The following is a 24,181-nucleotide window of genomic DNA, read 5'->3' on the forward strand; positions in this document are numbered from 1 at the left end:
GTTTAAGTCCTTTGTTCCTTTCCCACCTAAGGAGAATTTAATTTTTTCTTACTGACTTTTTAAAAAATAAATATTTTATTTATTTGCCAGAGAGAGAGAGAGTGCGCAAGCACAAGCAGGGGCAGCGGCAGGCAGAAGGAGAAGCAGGCTCCCCGCTGAGCAGGGAGCCTGATGTGGGACTCGATCCCACTACCCTGGGATCATGACCCTAGCTGAAGGCAGATGCTCAACCGACTGAGTCCTCCCACACGTCCCTTTCTTCCTGATTTTTAAGAGCTCTATGGGAGGCAGAATTTTGGTTCCTGGTGCCTTCACCTCCCAGCATTGCACCAGTGGTTAAGGTAGTATAGTTGGCAAAAGGGATTTGTAGATGTAATTAAAGTTACTAATCAGCTGATCTTGAAAGAAGATTTATCTGATGCGACCAGTGTACTCAAAGGAGCCCTTAAAGGGAACGAGATGTGGCAGAGGGAGGAAGTTGGAGAGATGGAAGCATCTTGCTGCATTTTGAACCATCTCATTCAAAGCATGAGAGAGATTCAGCGCACTCTTGCTGGCTTTGATGATGGAAGGGGCCATGAGGGAAGGAATGTGATGGTCTCTGGGAGCTGAGAATGACCTCTGGTCGACAACCAGCAAGAAACAGGGACCACAGTCCTAGCTAGCCCCGTGAATGAGCCTGGCCCTGACGCTTGACTTAGACCTTGTGAGGCCCCGACATGAGGACCCAGTCCAGCCCCCGGGCTTCTGACCTCCGGGACTGAGAGATGATAAATGGCAGGTGTTTTTGGTAAATTTGCAGTAATGTGTCACTGCAGCAATGGAAAACAAGCTATTTATGTGTTATTTGGAAACACTTCATCTGTATGTTGTAAATATTTCTTTCAAGTGTGCCAGTTGTCTTTTTATTTTTATTTTATTTTACTTTTTAAAAGATTTTATTTATTTACTTGACAGAGATAGAGACAGCCAGCGAGAGAGGGAACACAAGCAGGGGGAGTGGGAGAGGAAGAAGCAGGCTCATGGCGGAGGAGCCTGATGTGGGGCTCCATCCCATAACGCCGGGATCACGCCCTGAGCCGAAGGCAGACGCTTAACAACTGAGCCACCCAGGTGCCCCATGTCTTTTTAAACCTTACTCTTAATTATATTTAATCTTACTAATTTCATAACTAGATGGTAAACTCAAGTTCCATTTTGGGGGCGGTCCTTTGGTCGTGATCCCTATGTACTCAACACTCACAAACAAAACACAGATTCTTGGGCTCCGCCCCCAGTTTCTGATTCAGCAGGTAGGGGAAGGCCCAGGAATCTGCCTTTCTAACCAGTGCCCAGGAGCTCCTAGCGCCAGTCTTTGGTAAGGCACTCCTCCCAGCCATAAAACGGTCCTTAAGAGCTCCTCCCAGGGTGAGTAGGCAGCTGAGCTCCACCCCCTGAGAGGCAGAGCCGGGAAAGCCCCGCCTCCACGCGAACCCTCCATTCTTATTGGCTGGTAGCGAAGGGGCATCCCCTAACGTCACAGTGTCGTCAGCTTCTCTCCCCGACCTCCGGGGCCGGGGACGCCACGCCTGCGCAGTGTAGCTTGCGCTCCGCGTCCTGCGCTTCGGGGAGGGTCCCAGAGGCGTGCGGTGGTCCATGGCGGACCCCGGGGCGGAGTCGGAGCCCCTTTTGAGCCGGGCCCGGGGCGGCAGTGGCCGCGACTGCCCGGCGGGCTCAGCCGCTTGCCGCAGCGTCCGCGACGGCCCTGGTGAGCGGCGGCCCGGGGAGGGGAGCGGGCCGTGGGGGTTGTGTGTGGGGTCCTGCTGGCTCTGCGCCGTTCGGTGTCGCCGCTGCGGGCGCGCCCCAGGGGCCGGGGTCTGAGCGGGCGCGGGGAGCGAGGGGAATCGCCCCCCGAGGGCGGGGGGCTGCTCCCTGCGGAGGAGCGGGCGGCAGGGTCGGCCACGCGCTGCGGGGTCGCGCCCTGCCTCCGACCTGCCGGCCCGAGAGGCTTCGCCTAGCCGGCCGCCCGCGCCCCGCAGCCGCGTGCAGCCCCCTCGATGGACCTCGGGTAGACCCAGCCCTCGCGGATCGCCTTGGTGGCTCCTAGGAGGCAGCACTTCCGTTTTCTTCCAGGTTATGATGGGGGAAACTGAGGCACAGAGAGGGGCGTTCCCCTACCCAAGGTCACACAGCCGCGAAGTGGCTGGCGTGGGGTTCGAGCCCAGCTGGGAGTAGACTTAGGAGTCCTTTCAGTCTACCCTCTCAGTCTCGGTGCTGGAGTCTCCCCAGAGTCTGGTGCCCCTTCAGCTTGGGTTTGGGGCTGGCCTCCTCAGACCAGGGCAGCTTCCTCCCTTTGCCCTCTGCAGCTCCCTCCTGCCCTTCCTGTTTACCAGCAGAGAAGTTGCTGAATCCTGAGGAGGGCGGGTGGGTGGAGTCCATCTGTCTCTGGCAGACGTCAGGGGGGTTGGGTGCTGGGTCAGTGATGGAAGGGCTTCAACCTCATTTTACAGAGGAGAAAACCAAGGCCCAGAGAGTCTCTGGGACCTGTCCAAGGTCAGCTCTGGGATCTGGTGCTGCTGCTGCTAGTGTCATGCTGGGCGTTCCTTTCAGGAGCACTTTCCCTTTCTGGGCTTGCTTTCTTCCTCTGTCTGGGAGGGGGCCGTAGTAGTGTGTGCCCATCCGTGGACAGTGGGGTTGGAGGGTTCCTGATAAGAGGTGGAAAAACTAGAGGCGTGGGCAGCCACCTGCCTGCCCATCTCAGAGGCTGTCCCCAGGAAGGTTCTCCATCCAGCCTGTGCCAGGCCTCACAGGTCCTTGGGCAAGGGACGTAGGTCATTAAGGCTTTGTGTCTGGAGGTGAGGGTGCCTTTCTGGTGCTACCACTTCTGGCTGTGTGACCTTGGCAGGTTGCCTGACCTTTCTGAGCTTTAATGAAAGGGAGGTAGTCAGAGGGGCTGACTTGAGTGTTGTGAAGATTCAGAGAGAATGCTGGGAATGCCCTCGGCGCAGGGCCTGGCCACATGGCAGAGCTCGAGCGGTCGGTGCTGAGGGCCGTTCTGCACAGAGCACTGTGACAGTCACAGGTCCCGGTCCTGGCCGAGTGGATGGCGACACATGAGACCTGCACTGTAAGAGAGGGGCCAGGGCCAGGCAGTGTGGATGGCGAGTGAGGGCTTCTTGTCCTGACGCCATGACCTCCATGAGGGCTCCTGAGAATGTCATGGGACACCCTGTGTTTTGAGTCTCCCTGGCTTGGCTCCTTGGCCCCGGGGTGGTGGCGACTGAGAATGGCTGGTTTGCCCTCAGCGCCCGTGGGGGTTCCTAGGTGGGGCTCTGTGCACAGAGTTTGCGTGTCCTGCAGTCGGATCCTCCTGCTGCCGGGTCGGGGGACTATGCTGCTGGGTGCCCTGCAGACCCTGCAGTCACGTCCTTCCGATCCAGCCTCACCTCATTGGGCAAGGGTAGCTGTTCCCTCTTCTCGTTCCTCTCGTCACCCTTTTTCTGGTTATGGAGAAGTCAGGATGAGGGAGCACCACACTATGGAATGGGCTTCTAGAATAAAAGCAGCAAATAGCTACAGCAACCCATTCAGTCTGCACTTCTGTCCCATCGTGTATGACCCGTGAGGGGGGGGAACTGATGCACAGAGGTGAAGAGGCCTGTTCAGGGTCATCAGGGAGCTGGTTGGGGCCCCAGGGAGGTCATACAGGGTGGAGCCTGGAACAGGAAGGAGTGGAGGCTTGGGGCAGAGAGGCTGGTCCTGGGCTGCTGTGGGATGTGGTGTTTGAGTCCCTGTTGTCCTCTGCTCTCTGCAGCACACGTTCTACCTTGAAGCTCCGACCTGGTGTGCCCACTGATTGCCACCTGGGGTGGTGGTCCCTAGACCACCACGTTGGGAGACAGCGCTCCTGGTAGGGCCAACAGCCTGGGCAAGGGCTTGGAGTCTTGGGAGAACTTGGTCTTGGCAGAGCCAAGTTCAGGATGAGCGTTGTGGAGGGCATAGGGTGGGGAAAGCAGCAGGATGGGCTGTGAGTGGGTGAGGTGGGCACCATAGTGCCAAGTGGGTTCAGTGTGGCCTTTTTCCAGTAGCACTGGGGACTCGTGGGAATCTGTGACATACTCACGACTGAGGGTTTGTGACAAGATTCCCCTGGTTGCTGGTGTCAGGGACTGCAAAGCAGGTGGGGTGGCCTTTCTGAGGTTTGGTGCCCTGCAGCCCAGGAAGGAGGTCTGATGTGTGCTGGGAAGTTCCTGGGGTACCTGACACCCCTGCCTGTGATGGCTTGCCTGGGCATGAGCTGCACCCCGCATCTGGGCCTAAAGGGAACCCAGAGGCTCTTCTTGTCTAAGAAGCTTATATCCTTAGATCTTTCCAGGTGGCGATCTCATCTCTTATCCGGGGATTGGGTAATATGGGGCCCCTCGTGGGCCCTCGCAGCCTCCCCTTGGGGCTGTTCACTCACTCAGCTTTGAGGACGCTGTGTTCCAAGCCCTGCCTGGTCCTGGGCTCTGTGGGTACAGTAGGGAGTAGACCGGCGTGCTGTCTGATCTTGGTTCTCAGGACGCTATTAGGGAAAGCAGGTAGTCGCCACCCTCACAGCCTCCCTGGGAGAACTTTTAGGGCTCCTCAGGGCGAGGAGCATGGTGCTTGTACGTGGGGGGAAACTGAGGCCCAGATAGAGGAGGGTGCTTGCTTTGGGTGACACAGCAGTGTGATGGCAGATCCAGGCTGGAGTCTTACCTCCTACTTCTGTCCAGCGTCCCCCATCTCCCTGATTGCCCCCTGCCCTGGCCCTGTGGCAGGAGCCCTGAGACGGGGGCAGCTGCTTCCCTGGGGGTGGTGGGCAGAGTAGACAGTGGCGCACTGCCCGCTCTGCCTCGGGCTTCCGTACGTCTGCGCTAGAAGCCCGCGTGTCGCTGCCTCTCTCCGTACGAGGTACGGGTGGTTTTAGAAACTGCTGGCTATGGCCCAGAGGTGAAAGTAGAATCTTCAACAGAAACAGCTGCCCCCTCGTTTCCAAGCCTGGATCTGGGAGCTGCTGGGTGCTGCGTGCCGGCTCTGCCCCTGCCTGGAGCCTGGGCTGCTTGGGCTGCACCTTCTCTCAGGGACCTTGGGCAGTGGCTGTTGCTGTGAGCCACCGCTCCCCATGCCTTTCTTCTCCCTTTGTGGCAAGCAGTGGTTTCTGCCACGCGGCCACAGAGGCGGCACTTGGCCTCGAGCAGTGGCCGGAACCCAAGGCTGTGGGGACTGATCTAGTGTGCAGCTTATGGCTCCTGTATGGGCAGGGGTGGGGATGCTGGAATGAGGCTTCGAGCCGCCTGACTTGTCCTGAAGGCCCCTCGTAGTCGGGAGCCTGCTGGGGCTCACAGAGGCCCCATCCATCCTCCTGTGCCCTGACACCTGAGCTTGCTGGTGGGTGAAGTCGGCGGGAGGGTAGCCACAGCTGCCCGCTTACGGGCATGCTGTGTGCCGGGCCAGTCCTGGGGCTCTCGTGTGAGAACTTGCTGCAGGGTGAAGGCATCTCATTGCAGAGCCTTGGAAAACAACGCCTCCAGGTTCTTTCCTTGATCTCAGTTGAACCTGTAGCAGGTGAGCGTCATGTGATCCGCCTTGTCACCCGATGCGTTCTCTCTGTCTGCAGGCGCTGTGTCCAGGCGGGAGGTCTGCTTTGACCAGGCTGCTGTCTTCATTGAAGATGCCCTCCAGGTGGGCGGGACCTGCTCCCAGTGGCTGGGCCTGGGCTCGTCTCTGGGTTTTGTGGGGACTGGGTGATGGCTGCCCTGCTGGTCCCCTCCTTGCTGTCCTGGGGCCAGGGCCTTGGTGGCTGGACTGTGTGGCCATCATAACCGTGATGATGGGGCCTTTGGGCACAGCTCACCTGGGGTCCTCCCTAAAGCAGGTGGGCGCTGGTGTTCTTCTCTTGAGTCCTAGAATCAGTCATTACTCGTTTTGTTGAGTTACCGCCTACTGAGGGCCTGTCATGTGCCTGCCTCTCCCAGGTCCCGTGAAAGATGCCCAAAGATGGTCAGACCATCGCCTGCTGGAAAACAACACCCAGGCTCAATTCGGGAAATAGGATATGGAAGGGAGCAACGTGCCTTGTGGGGGACTAGGCCGGGGGCATCCTGGACAGTGGCACAGTCGTGGGGGCCTTCACAGCAGAGGGGAGAGCCTCGCAGGCAGGCAGCGGGCACAGCTGTATGTTTGGCAGTGGGTATCCGTGCTGTGGAGGTTTTTGGTGCCCCTGTGGGGTCACCAGAGAGCTCTTTGTCCACGGCCCGTCTCCCTGCCTGGGGGCCTGTTGTGGGGTCAGTGGGTGCCTGGCCTGTGGCTGGCCAGGCTGTGCGGCTCTGAGGGGACCCCCACTCATGCTCCCCTGTGTGATGTTTACTTTCAGTATCGCTCCATTAACCACCGCATGGACGCCAGGTCGGTGTGGCTTTATCGGTTGTATTACTCGAACGCGTGCCAATGGTGAGAAGGCCCACGCGTGCAGCGGGGGGGTTCCTGTGGCCTGGCTGGGTGGGGGGAGGCTGACCTCAGGGTCCAGGCAGGTTCCGCCTCCTCATGGTGGAGAAGGAGCTGCTTTTCCCTCCTTCCTGGAACAAGGAGCCCAGCCCGAGGAAAGAGGGGCTCTTCTGGTGATGAGTTTCAGCCATGGCCTTCGAGCCTTGAGCTGAGTGCTGCTGTCTGACCGCTCGAGATGGGCACAAACCAGGCAGTGTGGGCTTTGCCTTTTGAAACCATGGGGTCTGTCCTGCTATCTCCCCGGGCATCCTGCCTGTGGATCTGGCTTTTGGCCCACAGCCCTGCTGGTTCATGCATTATAATTAGTTTTTGTTCTTTTTTCAGGATATTGAGTTTCACCATCTTCTTGATCCTGTTTTTGGCTTTTATTGAGACCCCGTCCTCGCTCACTAGCACCGCGGATGTCCGCTACCGCTCGGCCCCTTGGAATCCCCCCTGTGGCCTGACCGAGAGCGTCGAGATGCTCTGCCTGCTGGTCTTTGTGGCTGACGTCTCTGTGAAGGTGAGGCGGGCACCGTCAGGTGCCACAGCCCAGGGGCCAGTGCCTTCCTGGCCTGTCTGCTGCTTTTTTGATTAATTTTTATACTTCTGGAGCTAGCTGCCTTTTTCTCGGACTGTGCACTTTGACCCCCGGAGCAGAGGCCTGGGTTGGTGGAGAGTTCTGGGCATTGAAGCAGAGGCTGTGTCGGCTCTCTGCCCTCTCCAGACTAAACTGAGTCGGGGTTTGGCCATGCCAGGTGCACGGCCTTGTGGGACCTCTGGGAGTGGCTGAGGGTCTGGCAGTGCCCCTGTGAGGAGAGACCCCCGTAGAACAAGGCAGGACCAGTGGTCTCTCTCATGGCCCAGCGTCCCACCCTCAAGAAGAGAGGAACACAGGAGGCGGTGCGGGTGGGGTGGAAAGGGGCCTGTTGCCACGTGGTGTGTGCCTGACTCTAGATTCTGTCTGACCTGAGTCCTTCCAGAAGCTGGAGGTGGGCCCCGCCTTGCTCGTTTGAGCTTCTGAGCCACGTCAGAGGTTCAGAGCCCTAGTGGCTTCCCGCTGAGACACAGAGGGGCCGAGAGGCCGGGCCTGGCTGCGGGTCACACGTTGTTCCTTTTGTCAGACAGGGGCGATTCCTGTGCTGCAGTGCTGGGCCTTCGGGTTGTAGCTGGCCATGCAGTGCGGCGGGCTGTCCCCAGACTCAGGCAGTGCCTCCGCCCGGCACCCGCTGGGCGTCCTGCTGTGGGGGTGGCCTCAGGCCTCTGGGGCTCACGCGGAGGGCTGTGGGCGAGGGCCCTGGGCAGCTTCATGTTGTTTCTTCTTCAGCCCTTGGTGTGTTTAGGAGCTTTGGGGGTTTTTAAACTGGAACTGAAACTGGTGAGAAGTTGTTCTCATTCGTAGTTTTTGAATGGCTGGTGCGTTCGGGAAGTCTCAAAGTTAGAGCGAGTGTACGTTTTTATCTGCACGCAGTGACCTCTGGATGCCCCTGCCATCTGTGGGGCTCGTGACGACTGGCCAGCTGGCCTCAGAGGAAGACCTCAGGCCTGGTTGATTTTTATTTTTTTTTTTCAGACATTTTTTAAAGACTTCGTTTATTTATTTGAGAGAGAGAAGGGAGCGAGCATAAGCAGGGGTAGGAGCAGAGAGAGAAGCAGACCCTCCGCAGAGCAGGGAGCCCGATGCGTGTTTTGATCCCAGGACCCTGAGTTCATGACCTGAGCCAAAGGCAGACGCTTCACTGACTGAGCCACCCAGGTGCCCCCCTGGTTTATAGATGGTTCTGGGTGTGGGCCAGCCCAACCAGAAGCAGACCATGTGTGGTGTTACAGCCTCGATCGGCAAAGCCCCTTTTCCAGAATGGCTCTTTTCCAGAATGGTTCCTGTACATAAGCTAACCTGACCGTTGGGATGGGCAGGACGGCTCAGACCCTGTTACCGATGTGGTAGCAGGCTGGAGTGGTTAAGTGCTGAGCCCGAGACCACTGGCTGGCAGAGGTCACCAGTGGGCTGGGTGAGGGCTCAGCTTCTTGCTCCTCAGGTCACTTGGAGGCCACACCGCTCGCCAAAGTGCTCTCTGCTCTGGCTGCCCCAGCCTCACCCGTGGCCATTGACAGCCTCGGGCCGGCTGCAGGGCTGGCGTCTGTGGGGCTGCCCGCTCACCCGCTCACCCACCGCCTCTCTTGCAGAGCTACCTGGTTGGGTGGGCCCAATTCCGGACGAACCTCTGGCTGCTGGCCTACCTTGCAGTGCTGGTCGTGTCTCTCATGGACTGGATCGTGTCTCTGAGTCTGGTTTGCCAGGAGGTAGGTGCTGCAGTGGCTCTGAGCTGGGAGCAGAAGCTCTGGACGGCCTTCCCCTGCCCAGCTCTGCACACCCTCTTAGCATTTCAGTTGGCCATCGGCCACGGGGCCTTGTCCCATCTTGCAGAAGGAGACACTGAGGCCTGGGGAGGGCACGAGGACTCCTAATTCCTGCCTCAGCACTTTCCAGCTGAGCTCCTTGACCAGCTGGGTCCCCTGCCGCCTTGGGGCCTCGCCCTGGCCATGTGCCCGAAGCTCTGGGTGGGCTGCAGTGGGAAAGCCTCTGTCAGCCTAGAGTCCCATCCCGCCCCCCAGCCAGATGCACAGCCCAGTGACTGCATAGAGCAGAAGCGGGAAAGTTGGTGTGGGGACAGCCATGTCCATCAGGGCCAGTCAGCGACACAAGCTCGTGGGGCACTTTAGGCAAGAGAATTTATATAGAAGCTTAAACAGGTGTTGAGTAACCGACCAAGCAGAACGGGGTGGGGCAGGGGCAGCGGGACACAGAGCTGCGGGAGACTCAGGGGCGGGGCCCCCAGCAGCGGCACCCTGCCCTCCAGGCTCTGGGGGGGGGTGCAGATCACCCACCGGAGACTGTTTGGTTCTGGCAGTGCTGAAGGTGGGAGGGCTGGCAGCCCCCGGCGTGGGTACCACCCCAGGGCTGGCAAGGGGACAGCGGGGAGCAGTCGCGCCTCCCCCTCTGGCCCCCCAGCCTCTTCCTTGTGCCCTCACTGGCAGGAGTAAGCAGGCTGCTGAAGGGGAGCCCGCGGCAGAGCTGCGGGGAGGTCGGATGGCACAGTGCCCGCCTCCCACTTCCTCGCAGGAAAGAGCTTTGTGAGCGTTACAGACCCACGTCTGCGCAACAAGCGAGGAAGGCCATGCGCAGCTCTCAGACTTGCGTTGTTATTGGTTGCGGCCCCGACTGGTCCTTATAAGTTCCTCCTGCTCAGGGTCCCCGTGCCCTTAGCCTCAGCCAGCTCCCCGGCTCCTCTGGCTTCTTCACCTTGAACGGGGACCCAGAGCTTCATTCCCGGCCAGTCCGTGTCCTCGGTGGGCCTGCCTTTGATGATTCCCGGAGTTTCTGATAGTCTTTCATACCTGGTGTGCCTCAGGATCCCCGACCTAGACCTCCCTGCCCCTCTGCGCAGCAGCACCCCAGTCTGTCCTTGGTGTTCGGAGCGGTGTGCCCCATGGCACCCCACCCTGCTGCTCATGAATCTCACGGCGTGTCCCTCGTGGAACACCCCCCCCCCCCCCGGGCGTGGGCATTTCCAGAGCGGCAGGGCACTGAATTGTGGGCTGGGGAGAGGGGGAGTTGCTGTTCTGTTCTGTCCTGCACCTCCCGGTCCCACCGAGGGCTGCCTCCCGGAGCTGGTGTCGCGGAGCCTGCCTAGCACCATCCAGCCCTCCCACGGGCAGGCCGCTGCAGGGGAGGGGCCGTGGTGAGGCCGGTGAGTGCCGTGGGCTGGTCTGAGGCAGCATGGCCCCTGAGGCTCAGATAGTGGTCCCGGGGCGCTCCTAGGCAGCCCTAACTGCCAGTCCAGGGAGGACAGATCCATGCTCTGCCCGGGGAAGGGGCCCATTGCAGTCACCCACCCAGCTGCCCTGGGCCTCATCGGGGTGGGTGAGCGGAGCTGGGCTCTGCCTCTAGAGGGCAAGCCATCTGTAGTGGCCTTGGGGGCAAGGGCTCGGACATTATAGGACATGTCGTTCTGTCTCGTGGATGTTTCCTCTGCCCGTCCACGTGCAAGCTTCTTAGACCTCGTCCTCACTTGTCTGGCTTGTTCTTTCTGTGCCCTGACCACCACGTGGGAATTGTTACCCTTCTCAGTACAGACAGGGTGGACCCTGCCCACTGAAATGCTCTCCCTTCAGCACCACCTCGGGGGGGGGGGGCTCCCGATTGAGGCTGTAGCGCCACACGGGGTCCGCTTCTGGGTAGGGTCAGTGCATCACCCAGAACCGTGTCCGAACCAGGCCTGAGGTTCTTCCCCGCGCCAGCTAGCCAGTCATAACTCACACAGGCACGGGGGGAGGGAGGGCGGGGAGGACCAGCGGCCTCCCCCCTACTCCAGCCTGGACTCTCTCTCTGCCTTGTGGGCAGAGGGTCAGATCACACATGGTCCACCGGTCCCTGGCTAGGCCGTGGTCGTGACTCTGCTGCGGCGCTTTCTCATGGGAGACGAGGTACCTGCAGGTTAGTTGGTCTCTGCTGCGGCGCTTTCTCATGGGAGACGAGGTACCTGCAGGTTAGTTGGTCTCTGCTGCGGCGCTTTCTCATGGGAGACGAGGTACCTGCAGGTTAGTTGGTCTCTGCTGCGGCGCTTTCTCATGGGAGACGAGGTACCTGCAGGTTAGTTGGTCTCTGCTGCGGCGCTTTCTCATGGGAGACGAGGTACCTGCAGGTTAGTTGGTGGTCTGTGATTCTGTGTGGGCCTCGCCAGGGGCTTCACTGGCACCGGGCCAGCTGCTCATTGGCGTTAAGTCCTGTGACTGTACCTCCCCGTCCTTCATAAAGGCACGCGTCCCTGTCTCCTTGACCTTGATGTGGCCCCAGCATGGGGAGGGCTCTTGGCAGGAGGTATGAGCTGCACCCTGGTCTGTGTCTGATTACAGGTGAGGGTCCGAGACCCTGGGTGTGGGTGTCATAGGACCTTTAGCTGCTTCTTAGCCTAGAGGGATGGCTAAGAGACTCAGGATACGGGTGCTGAGGCAAGAGTCCATCTGGGACGGGTGAGCTGGGGACGCTGGTCCCTCAGCCCACGGGGTGGGCAGGAGGGTGGGCAGAGCCCTGAGTGTCCATTTATTGCTGTTTCCTTTGGCTTTCTGGTCCCGTGCCGGGAGCTGGGCCCCCTCCTGAGAATGTGTGTAGCCCGGGGAGGTTGAGTCGGGCCTTGGGATCCCGTATCCTTCAGACGACCTGGAGGGTCTGCTGTGTGCCAGCGCTGTTGGGACCTTGTTCTGTTGCGAGAGGGACCTCTGGTATGAGGAAACCGCAGAGACGTCATGGCACTCCAGACTGCCACGGGTGCCGTGCTAGAGGAGGTGGCATTTACACGGGCATGGGAGGGACGGGGACAGCCTGCCAGCTGAGCAGAGGGGTGGGCTGAGGGCTGCAGCCAGCAGGACAGTGGGCGGTGGCCCCTGGATGGGCCAGAGTGGGCCTCCAGGCAGTCCTTGGGCCTTGGGCTGGGAGGGAATGTGGTCAGCTGGGCTTCTAAGACAAGATGCCCGGTGGGGCGGGAGTCCAGTTGAGGGCTAGGATGGGCCATGGAGCAATAACAAGACACTTAAAAGCACGTGGCCTAGGAAATGGGGTGATTGCAAGAGAGAAGGTAGTTATGCTTTTATATAAAAGATATGAACCACCAAAAAAAAACCACAAGAAAACAAAAAACCATGTGGCCTGACACGTTCCCCAAGGCAAGAGGCCAACAGAGGGGAGGAAGGGGCTCTGGGCATCAGCACTTGGGGGTCAGGTACAGGGGAGATGGCCCGAGGCGCTGGGCAGACTCAGGCCTGGAGGTCACTGAGGCTGGGGCGGGCGTCCCGGACAGGAGGACTGGCTGGGTCAGGGGCAGGGACGTGTGGGACAGGTAGAGGGGCAAGTGTTTCTGTTGCGAGTGCAGGGTCTTAGAACATGTGGTGTGTTGCTAGTGGAGGGAGGGAGAAGGGACGCCTGAGGGAAGCCCCTTCGAAAACACTAGGTGGTCCTGCGCACGGGGCGGAGGGGGGGGCTCTCTTAGGTTCTGACGGGAAGGAAGACAGGAAGGAGGAAATGGGGCCTGTGTGTGCATCCGTGTGCGTGTGCGTGTGCAGGCGGTGTGCACGTGTAGGATATGTGCACAGAGGGTGTGTGTTTGCAGCAAGCATGTGCGTGTGTGCACGCATGCGTGTGTGAGTGTGTCTGCGTGTGGGCACTGCGGGGTGCAGAGTTGCGGCCCAGCGGCTGTGTGTGCGTGAGGGGGGTGGGGCCACAGCTGGGAGGGGTGGGGGCAGCGGAGGAGCCAGGAGCTTGGAGCAGCACCCTCCGCCCCCCCGCCCCGGGTGGGACAGGCAGCTTTGTAGAGAGGTGTGGAGGCCCCCATGGGCTGAGGCTGCAGGGCTGATGGGAGCCGGGTGGCCTGTTGGCAGGGGCTGGGGGAGGACAGGGACAGGGAGGCCAGGGCTGTGAGTGGGTGACGGCGGGAGGTCCGAGTGGGGCTCTGCGGCTCTTCGGCACCTCCAGTCTCTGGCCTGGGTGGAAGTGGAGAGCGCCTTCCTCCTGTCTTTCAGCCCCTGCGGATTCGTAGGCTTTTTCGCCCCTTCTTCTTGATGCAGAACTCGTCCATGATGAAGAAGACGCTCAAGTGTATCCGGTCCTCGCTGCCGGAAATGGCCAGGTGGGCTCTCGGTGCCGGGCCTCCATGCTGTGCCATCGGGGGGCGCCAGGACTGCAGCCTGGGGAAGCCTCCTGGCAGCCCTTAGTGGCCTTGTACCCTCTGCTCGACAGCTGCAGAGCCCTGCGGATGCGCCCCTTCTGTCCCTGCTGTGACTGACCACCTCCTCCCCCACTCTCCTCCCATGACCCCCCCCGGCCCCAGTTCTCTGTCCCAGGCCTCCCTCTGCCTCCAGTCCCCTTCCCCCAGTGGCTCACATGGTTGAGCCCTCACCGTGAGCCCAGATGGATGGATGTGGCCTTTCCCCTCTGAGAGTCCAGGGGTCCTTGGACCCCCTGGAACTGCCCCTGGGGTACCGATTGTCCCTGCCAGGGAAAGGGCTCCCTGAGGGCAGCACCAGTAGCTGAGCGCAGGTCAGGCTCCAGGGCAGGAGCTCCCCGAGTGCTCGGGCCGGCTGCCCCTAGCCCCCCACCCCGTTTGGCGCGTGGGGCGTGTGTCGTGTGCTAAGCGCCCGCGTCCGTCTCCCCAGTGTCATGCTGCTGCTGGCGCTTCACCTGTGTGTCTTCACCATGTTTGGGATGCTGCTCTTCACAGGCGAGAAGGTACGGCGCTCTGCTCTTTCCCCAGCCGGCGCCCTGGGCATTGACGGACAGGTCGGCCCTCTCCTCCATGTAGTTGTGGGGCCTGCAGAGGCGGCGGACCGGTGAGGCTGCCTGCTCTAGCCTCGTAACCAGGGTCAGTGGTGGCCCACCTAGACCCCAGAGGTCTCTTCAAATGACCAGTCTTCGTGTGCCCGTCCCTGTGGCCTCATGGGCTCAGGGCTGGTGGGCCTGGCTGCTCCTGCCTCTCTTCCTCCTTCCCTCCTTCCCTCCCTCCATTCTTCTCCCCTCCCTGCCCCTGACCCAGCTTTCTCTACACCCCTGTTAGATGGAGGCCCCCACAGCCTGGCGTTTGGGGCCATCAGGTGGACTGCACCACCGTCCGCCCCACAGCGCCTGCCTCCACTTCGTCTTCTCCGGTTGGGATCTTTTGCCCTCCCCCTGGGTCCCCTTCCCTTCCCGCTCCTCGCTGCCTCTTGGCCCCAGTGGCCTATTGCTGCGTGGAGGTGTCTGCCACTTCTCACCCTGGTCCCCCCACACCATGCATCTGTGGTCCAGTGTGTCTTCGCTCATGTCCTGGCCAGGGTCACTGTCATCCTCAGCGTTGGAGCTGTCCTGCATCTCTGTCCTGGGAATGTGGCTGGGGGTCAGCCATGGCTGGTTTCCATTGAGTTTGTGGCAATATTGGGGGGATCCAGGCTGTCCTGTCCGTGAAGGAGGACTGGAGACTGTCCCTTCTGACTCCGGGAGAGCTGGAGCTCCCCTGTGTCTGTAGTCATCTTTTGAGTGTGTGTCTGTCTTTGTGTAATTGTGTGTGTCTCTGCACCTGGGTGTGCACTACGTGCTTTGTGTGTCTCTGTGTGTCCGTGTATATTTGTTTAGTGGTTGTATAGTTAATGGTGTGTGCTGTCTCTCTCTGTGTGTGTCTCAGCCAGGGCTGCTGAAGGCTTTTCCCTGTGGTTCTGAGCAGACCCGCTTCAGAGGCCGGTGTCCCTGCGGGTGCACAGCCTCCCCGGACACTGGCTCTTGGGCCCAGAGGCCCTGAGTTAGGTCCTGTCTGGCCATGAGTGCAGAGTCTGCTGGGAAATGATGGGGAGGTGCAGGTGAGGGGTGCTGGCCCCACAGCGGATGGAGCTCTGCCGGCTTCAGGCCTTAGCTTGGGGGGGAGAGGCCTGCCGGCCCCTCACAGCCACCCCGTTTGCTCTCAGCAGGGTGATGGGCAGGACCGGGAGAGGCTGATCTATTTCCGCAACCTGCCGGAGGCTCTGACCTCCCTCCTGGTGCTGCTGACCACTGCCAACAACCCCGACGGTGTGTGGGGAGGGGGCACAGGGCCTGGGGGGCGGGTGTGGTTAACGGGGAGCCCCAGCACCAGGCTCTCGAGGCAGGAGTGCAGAAGGCTTTTCTATCCCTGGGTGGAGCATGAAAAGGAGGACGTTGGGTTCTCTCCCTCACTCCTTCCTTGTTTTTCGTTCCCTGTTTGTCTTTTTCCTTCTCCTTCCTGCCTGTTTCCTCTTCTTCCCTTTTCTCCCACTTCACTCCTTTGCTGGCTCCCTCCCTCCTTTTTCCTCTGTTCCCTTCACCTTGTCTTTCCTGTCCCCTGACTCCACCGAGAAGCTAAGAATGAGCACGGTAACAACTGGTGGTGTGTGCAGCGGGTTCCCTGATGACTTCCTCTTTGAGGCCCAGCCACTTTCCCTGTCGCCACCCAGGCCCAGCTGTGGGGTGCGGCTTGGCCCTGAGGTGATGGGCCCTGGCTCTTAGGTTGCTGTGGTGCTCACGTTTGGGGTTGCTGCTGGGGCCGCTCTGTGTGGGCCAGGGCTGTGGCTAGGATGGGGTGCTGTGGGCCTCTAGGGCCTGGCTGTGGCCTGGGTACCCTGGCTCATGACTTTCGTCTTGGGCTCAGGGATGATCCCCCATCATAGAGACCTTCCCAGGAGGGCAGCCGTCAGCTTGCACACCCAGTGGGACCCTGAGCATTGTCCCCACATGTCCTGTGAGTCGTAGCACATCACCCAAGGGAGAGCTGAGCTTTCAGTGTGTGGGGAGTTCATAGGGAAGCAGGTTTCAGCTTAATGTAAGGGGGGAGCAGCCTTGAAAAGTAGTGAGTTCCCCACTGCAAGGGTGTGTAAGCAGAGGTGTGAGGATTGGCATTTGGACAGGAAGGCCTCCTAGGTCTCCCAGCCAGAGCCCTTCTATCTGTTGAGAGGGCAGGTGGTGTGAGGCCATGATGGGGATTAGATCGGAGGCTGAGGTTGTGAACATGTTTCAGTTTCTGCAACTTCTTTCTCTCAGTTATGACTCCTGCGTATTCCAAGAACCGAGCCTATGCCATCTTTTTCATAGTCTTCACCCTGATAGGTAAGTTCCGACAGATCTGTAGGGGTCACTTGGGACAAGATCCTGCCCCCTGTGGCAAGATCCCAAATGCTCAGGTGTAACCGTGTCCTCCCAACCCCATGACTTCACCTCAGCGTGTCCTCCCCGACCCCGTGGCTTCACCTCAGCATGTCCTCCCCGACCCCATGGCTTCACGTCAGCGTGTCCTCCCGACCCCGTGGCTTCACCTCAGCGTGTCCTCCCGACCCCGTGGCTTCACCTCAGCGTGTCCTCCCCGACCCCGTGGCTTCACGTCAGCGTGTCCTCCCGACCCCGTGGCTTCACCTCAGCGTGTCCTCCCCGACCCCGTGGCTTCACCTCAGCATGTCCTCCCCGACCCCATGGCTTCACGTCAGCGTGTCCTCCCGACCCCGTGGCTTCACCTCAGCGTGTCCTCCCGACCCCGTGGCTTCACCTCAGCGTGTCCTCCCCGACCCCGTGGCTTCACGTCAGCGTGTCCTCCCGACCCCGTGGCTTCACCTCAGCGTGTCCTCCCCGACCCCGTGGCTTCACCTCAGCGTGTCCTCCCCGACCCCGTAGCTTCACGTCAGCGTGTCCTCCTCGACCCCGTGGCTTCACTTCATGTCCTCCCCCACCCTGTGGCTTCACCTCAGCGTGTCCTCCTGACCCCGTGGCTTCACCTCATGTGTCCTCCTGACCCCGTGACTTCACCTCATGTGTCCTCCTGTGACCTCTCTGTGACTTCACTTTAGCATGCCCTCCTTGCTGACTTTGGTTTAGTGTGCCTTCCCAACCATGTGACTTCACCTCAATGTGTCTTCCCTGACCCTGTGATTTCACCTGCTCCCCGACCCCATGACTTTGCCTCAGTGTGTCCTCCCTGCTGACTTCACCTCAGCATGCCTTCCCTGCTGACTTCACTTCAGTGTTCCCATGACCTCATGTGCTCTCTGACCTTGTGACTTCTCCTCAGTGTGGCCCACCTCATGGTTTTCAGTCTGTGACCACCGATGGTCTCTGTCCTCAGTGCCCATGGCTGGGCATGCCCGGTGGCAGCGTATTCATTAGATGAGGACAGGGAGGCTTTCGTGTTGACTGGCGTGCCCCAGGCACCTGGCAGGAATGACGGGCTCTCCCTGCTCTGTGATCGTCCAGGCCCTTCTCACCAGCACCTTTGGGATTGCTGTGCCCGTTTTGGCCCTTTGGGCCCCTGGGTGCCACCCCCAGCCCCGGGCTCCTGATGCTGCTGCTCCTTCCAGACTCTGCCCCCTGTCTGTGGTGGTCCCCACTGATTGTGGCTTTTCCACTCGCAGGAAGCTTGTTTTTGATGAACCTGCTGACGGCCATCATCTACAACCGGTTCCGGGGCTACCTGATGGTGAGACAGGCTGCCGTTTCTACTCCTCTGTGAGGAGCTGCCCCTGGAGGCCAGGCGGGGGCGACCAGCCCGGTGGTCCCAGAGGAGGGAGGGGTGGCTGGGTGGGGGCCAGGCCCCTGGGGCAGGGGTGGGGTGCTCGTCTCCAGTGGTCTCTGCACTGCCCTCTGGCTCCCTCCTGTGGGGGAGCAGGAGCCGTGTCACATCCTCCCTCCCCAGGCAGTGCTGTCGCCGCAGCCCCCCCCCCCCCCCCCCGGGCCACTTCCCTGCTCCATCTCCACTAGAGGGAGGCCGTGAGGTCGCAGCTCTAGGGCAGGTGGCCCCGAGCCCACCGTGTGGGAGAGCTGGGGACCCCAGATGTGCAGAGCAGAAACACACATCTTAGCGATTTCCATGGGCCGTGAAGAGTCTGGCTGTTCCTCTGGTGCCTGAGGGGGTGAGGGCTGCTCCCCCGTTGCGGGTGGGCAGGCCGCCCCCCAGAGGCGCTGGGCATGAGGTGGGGGGATGTGTGGCCAGGAGAGGCCCGACCCCACCACTCAGGGCCGTTTTCCTTGCAGAAGTCTTTCCAGACCTCCCTGTTCCGGAGGCGGCTGGGAGCCCGGGCTGCCTATGAGGTCCTCTCCTCCGTGACAGCAGAGGGACAAGCCCACCCTCAGGAGTGAGTGCCGGGCTCCCGGGACCCCGTTCTCCCTGAGGAAGCGGGGGCTGCTGCCGGTGGGAGGGAGCTCCTTAGAATGCTCCATAGAGTGTTTCCGGAGCAGCAACTCTGCCCTCTGCCGAGCGCCCCGCAGGCTGGCACCTGATTTTAGCGCGGCCTTGGAATCACAAGGATGCCTCATGGCCGGTGGTGCAGGGTTCTGTCGTTCTCTGAGTTGACTCACTTGTCCTCGTGACCCCTAGAGACCGTGGGCTGGTGGGGGCCGAGTGGCTTTGGCCCTCTCCCCCGGCCTGCGTCCTTCCCGCGCCACTGTGCTTGGGTGAGGCGGGGGGCCTGGTCTGGCGATGGTGTCTGTGGAAGGTGCCCACCCGGACGGCTCATGAGCCACCCTGTCCTGTGTCTGTTGTACTGCACACCACTTCTGAGCGCCGGCGTGCTCCTCTTGAAGGCGGGACGGTAGTGTCTCTGGGGATTGTAGATGACAGGACGACTGAGGTGCCCGTGGTGGGCTCCTTCCCGGAGGCTCTCGTCACCGCCCAGGGCCACTCGGCCACATGCGGCAGAACTCCGGCCGGAGGTGCAGGCGCCCTGGTGCGCTGAGCTAGCCGGGCTCACCGGGGTGTGGGTGTCTTCTTCCCAGAGTTGGGGTGAAGCCCCAGGACTTCCTGCAGGTGCTTCAGAAAGTCCAGCTGGACAGCTCCCACAAACAGGCCATCATGGAGGTATTAGGGCCCCCTCTTCCCCATGCCCCCCCAGCCTGTGCTTCTGGGCTCTGCCTGGAGGTCACCTCGGCCACCAGCCCCTTTTCAGCCCAGGGGTGTCACTTAGCCCAGGCCGGGGGGTGGGGGTGCTGGGGACGGCGCACCCTTCTGTCCCGGGCCCTTCCTTCCTTCGGCCCGGCTGACCCCGGCTGACCTGTGTGTGTCTCCCTCCTTTCCAGAAGGTACGTTCCTACGGTGGTGACCTGTTGTCAGCCGACGAGTTTCAGAAACTCTTCAATGAGTTCGACAAAAGGGTGATTAAAGAGGTAACTGGGTAGTAAGGAGGGCACGTATCGCATGGAGCACTGGATGTTATATGCAAATAACGAATCATGGAACATTGCATCAAAAACTAAGGATATACTGTATGGTGACTAACATAACATCATAAAAAATTATTATTAAAAAAAAAAAAAAGAGGTAACTGGGGCTGGGCCACCCGGGGTGAGCTAGGACAGTTACAGTACCCATTGGCATCGATCACCCGGGTGACTGCTAATGATCCGTGCCAGGACTCGCCTTCCCAGGGATTCCGGCCCCTAGGATGGTAAATGGGAGCAGAGATTGCTTGGTTCTTAGAAGTTGGGGTGGTTTTATCAACCTTATGAAATTCATAGACCCCAGGGACTGGCCTGGGCCAAGTGTGACCCAGAGGAACTTCCCAAAGGGTTTCCCAGTCTCCACGACAGACTCTTACCTACTTCCAACAAACTCTTATCTTCTTCCCTGTGTCCTTCCCCAGGAGGGTCCTGAGTTTGTCCAAAGCCTTTGTTTTTTGTCCTTGACACTGATTTGTAAAGTCACCAGATGGGCCTCGGCATCCAGCTCAGCACCGTGTCCACAAAGAGCCCTGTTCTGTGTTAAGCTTTCAGTTATTCGTGTGTAACTCCCACGTGGTTTTTCACAGAACGCTTTTTGTCTTGTGGTAAACGCTTGGCGTATATTCGCGTGGCCGCCTCGTGCTCCATCGCGGTTTACCCGAGCAGTCCGGGGCCGTTTTGCTCTCTAGTTCTCTAGCTCTTTCTGTTAAGAGATGCCTGTGATGAACGTCTTAGTGTGTGCAGCTGTTCCATGTTTGAGATTGTTTTGTTAGTCTGGACAGACAGGGATAAAAGAGGAGGTAGGAAAAAGTCGAATGCTGGAGTAAGGGGGTACGGGCACTGGCGGGCTCCCAACAGCCGTGGCCTCCTGCAGGCATGTGTGTTTGAGCCCCCGTGTGTTCCCTCCCCAGCCCCCGCCGCGGCCCGAGTACCCGTCTCCCTTCCTGCAGCGCGCCCAGTTCCTCTTCAGCCACCGCTACTTTGACTACCTGGGGAACTTCATCGCCCTTGGGAACCTCGTGTCCATTTCTGTGAGTGCAGGCTCGGCCTCGTGTGGACGTGGGTGGCGCCTCATTGCCCGCCCCCCGGCCCCCACCCCTCCTCCTGGCTCCCCGACCGTGGCCTTGGAGCCCGGGCGCTGGGCCGGGCTGGCGAGCTACCGTCCGCTCTGGCTCTGCAGGTGTTCCTGGTGGTAGACGCGGACATGCTGCCTGAGGACCGTGACGACTTCGTCCTAGGGGTGAGCTAGGTGTTCCAGCGTTCGCTGGGGTGATGGGGGAGTCAGCGGGAGTGAGAGGGCACAGCCTCCCCTTCCCTGGGGCCCTTCTGGTGTGAAGCCGCTCCTTCCATTGTGGGGTGCTCTCCGGAGGACGGGGTGCTGGCCCAGGAGAGGCTGGTGTGGCGGAGGCAGCAGGTGGGGCCGTCGGCGTCTTCCGGGCTTGTGTGGCCCTGGGATTGGAGCTTTTCCCTTTCTGGCTGCTTCTCAGCCAGTTCTCAGCCCTTTCTGGAACCATGAACTCCCTTCTTAACATTACAAGGCTTGTCAAACTCCTTAGGAATTTAAAAACAATTTTTTCATCTTGGATTTTCAGCAAAGTAGCAACAATACCCCCACATTACTCAATGCCAGAACGCTAACAAAACAGGTATTTTGAAGTTTGTTTTAATGAAAGATCTTGTGAACAATGGTAATACTGATGAAAGCGAGTAAATGTTCCCTGATTACGTAAGAAAAAGCTTGACTTTTCTGATTTAAAACTGATGCAGTATGTCGTGCATATTAAGCATAGAGTAGACTTTATCATGGCATTAAAATTGAAAAAATGGTTTTCCTGACCTGATGCTTGAAATTCCTTTGTATTATCCTTCAAGAAAGTCCAGTTCTCAGCTTTCTTATGTCCGTTGTACTTTTTTCCTGGATGAACCAGAAAGCTTCGGTCTCCTCCTCGTGAGGTGGCTGGTTTTTATTCCTGATGAACTCAGGGTGGATACAGTTGACCAGTATTTTATCTTTTGTAGCAGTAGTTGTTAAGCCTGAGGGCCGGCGTGATTATCTGTGAGAGACTTCTGGTTACATGAATGTCGCATGGGAGTTTTGGGGTACCTGCAGGGTTCCATCCTTTTCTGCCCCTTGGTAATTGCTCATGATATAGGGTCAGGAATGTTTTTCCTGCCTTAACGGCGACCTCTTCACGGGTGTGAATGAGGCAGCGCTAAGAATCTGGAATTTAGACTGGACACTGAGGCGAGGTGACTGCGGCAGTCATCTGACCCCACATGCCCCTCCCATGGCCCTGTGCACGCCATGGTGCTGTGAGGCCCCCATTAAGGGAGGAGCCCGTCTGTATTTTACTGACTGGCTTCAAAGTAGCCTGTGGTGGTCTTCAATGCTAAGATCTCCTCTGATACACACCAGGGGCTGGGGGGGTTGCTGCTGAGAGCCAGGCGTGCCCACCGGGGAGGCCACTGCCCACGTGTGTTGTTAGAGGTCACCCCGATGTGCCCATGGAGAGTGGACCGGAGGGGTCAGGGCAGAGAACTGGGGGGGGTGGGCTCGGGCGGCAGCCATGGGGAGAGAGATGTGGGAGAATGGGCCGGTGGGGTGGGGTGTGCCCCAGGCCCCGACGGCCCAGAAGGGATGTGGGGTTGGGAGTTGGTGGGCAAGATGAGTGTGGACTGGGGGTGCAGCTGTGCTGGTCATCACCGAAGCCAGCGTGGGTGCCCGGTCACCTGAGGGGAGGATATGGAGCAGGAGGGTGGGGTGCCAGAGATGCCCCGTGTGTGTGGGGGCACGGGAAAAGCAGCCCCGAGAGCCCCGAGGAGCGGGTAAGGGGAGGGCGGGTGACGGGGAGCTGAATGCCAGGTACCTGTGTTCCTCTCCCAGATTCTCAACTGTGTCTTCATCCTGTACTACCTGCTGGAATTGCTGCTGAAGGTGTTTGCTCTGGGCCTGCCGGGCTACCTGGCCTACCCCAGCAACGTGTTCGATGGGCTCCTCACCATCGTCCTGCTGGTAAAGTCTGAGACGGGCCAGGCTGCTGGCCCCCGGGCGGGCGGTGTGCTCTCTGCGTCTGCCTCTGCGCTACGTTCCGTCTCAGGCTGTCCCTCCGGAGCGGAGGGCCCCAGGAATTTGGGCTCCTGCCTCCAGCGACAAGGGGCTGGCTTTCCCCCGCATGAGCTGCTTGGTGGGCGGCCAGCGGGCGCCGATAGGCGGCTGGGTTTCCATGGCATCTGAGCGTCGCGGGGGCACGCTGCCTCTCCCGCCCCTGAGGGGGGCCCGGCTGGAGGCCACCATCCTGCCGGCTAACCAGCCCCGCACAGATCGAAGCACAGTGGGACCTTGCCGCGGGTGGAGGCAGGGAGGGGGGGTCTCTGGCACCCTTCCCCAGAACCTGTGGGAGTGGAGGGTCACGCGTGGTCTGTGTGTCACGGTTGCCATACTGGTACAGCATTTATTCGTGTTTGCTGTGGGCCCCTTGGGACAGGAGCAAAGATAAGTCTGAGAGAAGGGTCTTTGGTCTGTCCTTGACCTGGGCCTCCACCAGCCTTTCTGGTGTCCTGCCCTCCATACGAGTGGGCGCCGGTTCCTGAGACCTCAGTGTCTTTCTCAGCCGCAGGAAGCCCCACGTTTGGAACCACACCCTAGGGACAAGGGCGGAGCTCTGACTTCTCCCCAAAACCCCCTTTGGGGGGGGGCGCGTGTTACACACGAGCTTTAGAATTCACGTGAAAGCCCTAGACTAGCGTTGCTGTAGCGATGCCTTCTCTTCTTTTGTAATTAAAGGTTTTGGAGATCTCAACTCTGGCTGTGTACCGATTCCCACACCCAGGCTGGTATGTGACTGGAGAGAACCGAGGGAGGCTACAGCAACCAGCACCCCGCTAGGCCCCAGGGGTGGGTGGCCCGCCGCCCAGGCGCCCCGGCCTGCCTGCTCGGGCTGCTCGGCTCCAGGGCGAAGCGCCCAAGTATTAGGAGAGCACGCGGCTCGGAGCTTGGCCGGCTGAGGACTGTGGGAGCCGTCCCCTCTCCTTGCTCTTGGGGAACGTGTCCTAACTTGCCGTCAGAACGATACTGTCCCAGAGCTGGGACAAGCCTCTAGTGGGCTCAGCACCAGTGCTAGGATGGGCGTGCGGCTCCTGGTGTCCTGCGGAGTGGAGATGCCCAGCTTAGGGCTGGGGTGACCCTGAGCGCTGGACTAGGGCTGGAAGCCTTGTGACCTTGGCTTGTCATCTCCCACCCTGGGCGTCAGTTTACTACCCTGTAAGATGGCGGCGGCTGGGGCTGCTATTTGAGCCCCACCACCCCCGCTTCTGGCCACAGAGCAGTATAGATGTCTGGGCAGGGGGTCCCAGAGCACCTCAGAGTGTGGCTTGTGGTGGCTGTCCGGTCGTGGCGCCCAGAACACAGCTGCCCCAGCCAGTGCGCGTGCTGGCCCCGGGCATCTTGGCAGCCCTGGCATCTTGGTATCTCTGCGGGCTGCTTCTGACCTAGTGGAGCATCTGGAAAGTGCTGGAGGTAGGCAGTGGGGCTGAAAGACTTGCTTTAGGGTCAGCTGCTCCAGAGCCAGCCAGGAAGGGTTTATGTGGCACAGACAGGTCGGGCTGGTGCTGTCCTTGGTGCGCTGGGGCCTGGCAGGAGCCCCAGCCTGAGGAGTGGTGGGGCCGCGCTGCCTGGCGGCCGCAGGGCCAGCTTCCCTTGTTTCTAAAGCGCACTGAAAACCCACTGTGCACTTTGGTCTGAGAATCGCGGGGGAGCGTTGTGCGTGAGAATGAGTTTCAACTTACGTAGAAACGAGAGCATAGTAAGCCCCTGAGAGACACCAGGAGGGGCCAGGATACAGGATGGAAGTGCAGGAGAGTCAGGAGCTAGGGTCAGGCGAGAGGGATAGAAGACGAGCTCAGAGAAAGGGGTTAAGTAGGATAGTGGGCAGGTGCCAGGGGACTGGCTCGGGAACCAGGTCC

At 60.0% G+C, this 24,181-nt stretch overlaps 1 protein-coding gene across 5 annotated transcripts in view; it reads left to right on the plus strand.

Annotated features, from left to right (window-relative positions):
* Window positions 1-1,539: 1,539 nt before the first annotated feature.
* TPCN2 (two pore segment channel 2) overlaps window positions 1,540-24,181 on the plus strand; it is a 33,125-nt gene continuing 10,483 nt past the window's right edge. For 2 of the 5 annotated variants that reach the window (XR_006775919.2, XM_045775650.2), the window contains exons 1-17: window positions 1,540-1,747; window positions 5,621-5,685; window positions 6,377-6,453; window positions 6,832-7,009; window positions 8,674-8,790; window positions 13,063-13,169; window positions 13,696-13,768; window positions 14,974-15,076; window positions 16,061-16,126; window positions 17,419-17,483; window positions 18,038-18,138; window positions 18,779-18,860; window positions 19,079-19,165; window positions 20,131-20,250; window positions 20,400-20,459; window positions 22,104-22,232; window positions 23,004-23,053. Coding sequence is in view for 4 of the 5 variants with exons in the window: in XM_045775650.2 (XP_045631606.1) it covers window positions 1,636-1,747; window positions 5,621-5,685; window positions 6,377-6,453; window positions 6,832-7,009; window positions 8,674-8,790; window positions 13,063-13,169; window positions 13,696-13,768; window positions 14,974-15,076; window positions 16,061-16,126; window positions 17,419-17,483; window positions 18,038-18,138; window positions 18,779-18,860; window positions 19,079-19,165; window positions 20,131-20,250; window positions 20,400-20,459; window positions 22,104-22,232; window positions 23,004-23,053 (1,592 nt within the window). In the remaining variant the exon portion in view is untranslated. The remainder of the gene's footprint in view (window positions 1,748-5,620; window positions 5,686-6,376; window positions 6,454-6,831; window positions 7,010-8,673; window positions 8,791-13,062; window positions 13,170-13,695; window positions 13,769-14,973; window positions 15,077-16,060; window positions 16,127-17,418; window positions 17,484-18,037; window positions 18,139-18,778; window positions 18,861-19,078; window positions 19,166-20,130; window positions 20,251-20,399; window positions 20,460-22,103; window positions 22,233-23,003; window positions 23,054-24,181) is intronic. The other 3 variants (XM_045775648.2, XM_045775649.2, XM_045775647.2) reach the window with 3 other exon arrangements.

Source organism: Ursus americanus, chromosome 24 (assembly GCF_024610735.1).
Source record: "Ursus americanus isolate L20-20 chromosome 24, mUrsAme1.1.p, whole genome shotgun sequence".
Taxonomy (NCBI): domain Eukaryota; kingdom Metazoa; phylum Chordata; class Mammalia; order Carnivora; family Ursidae; genus Ursus; species Ursus americanus.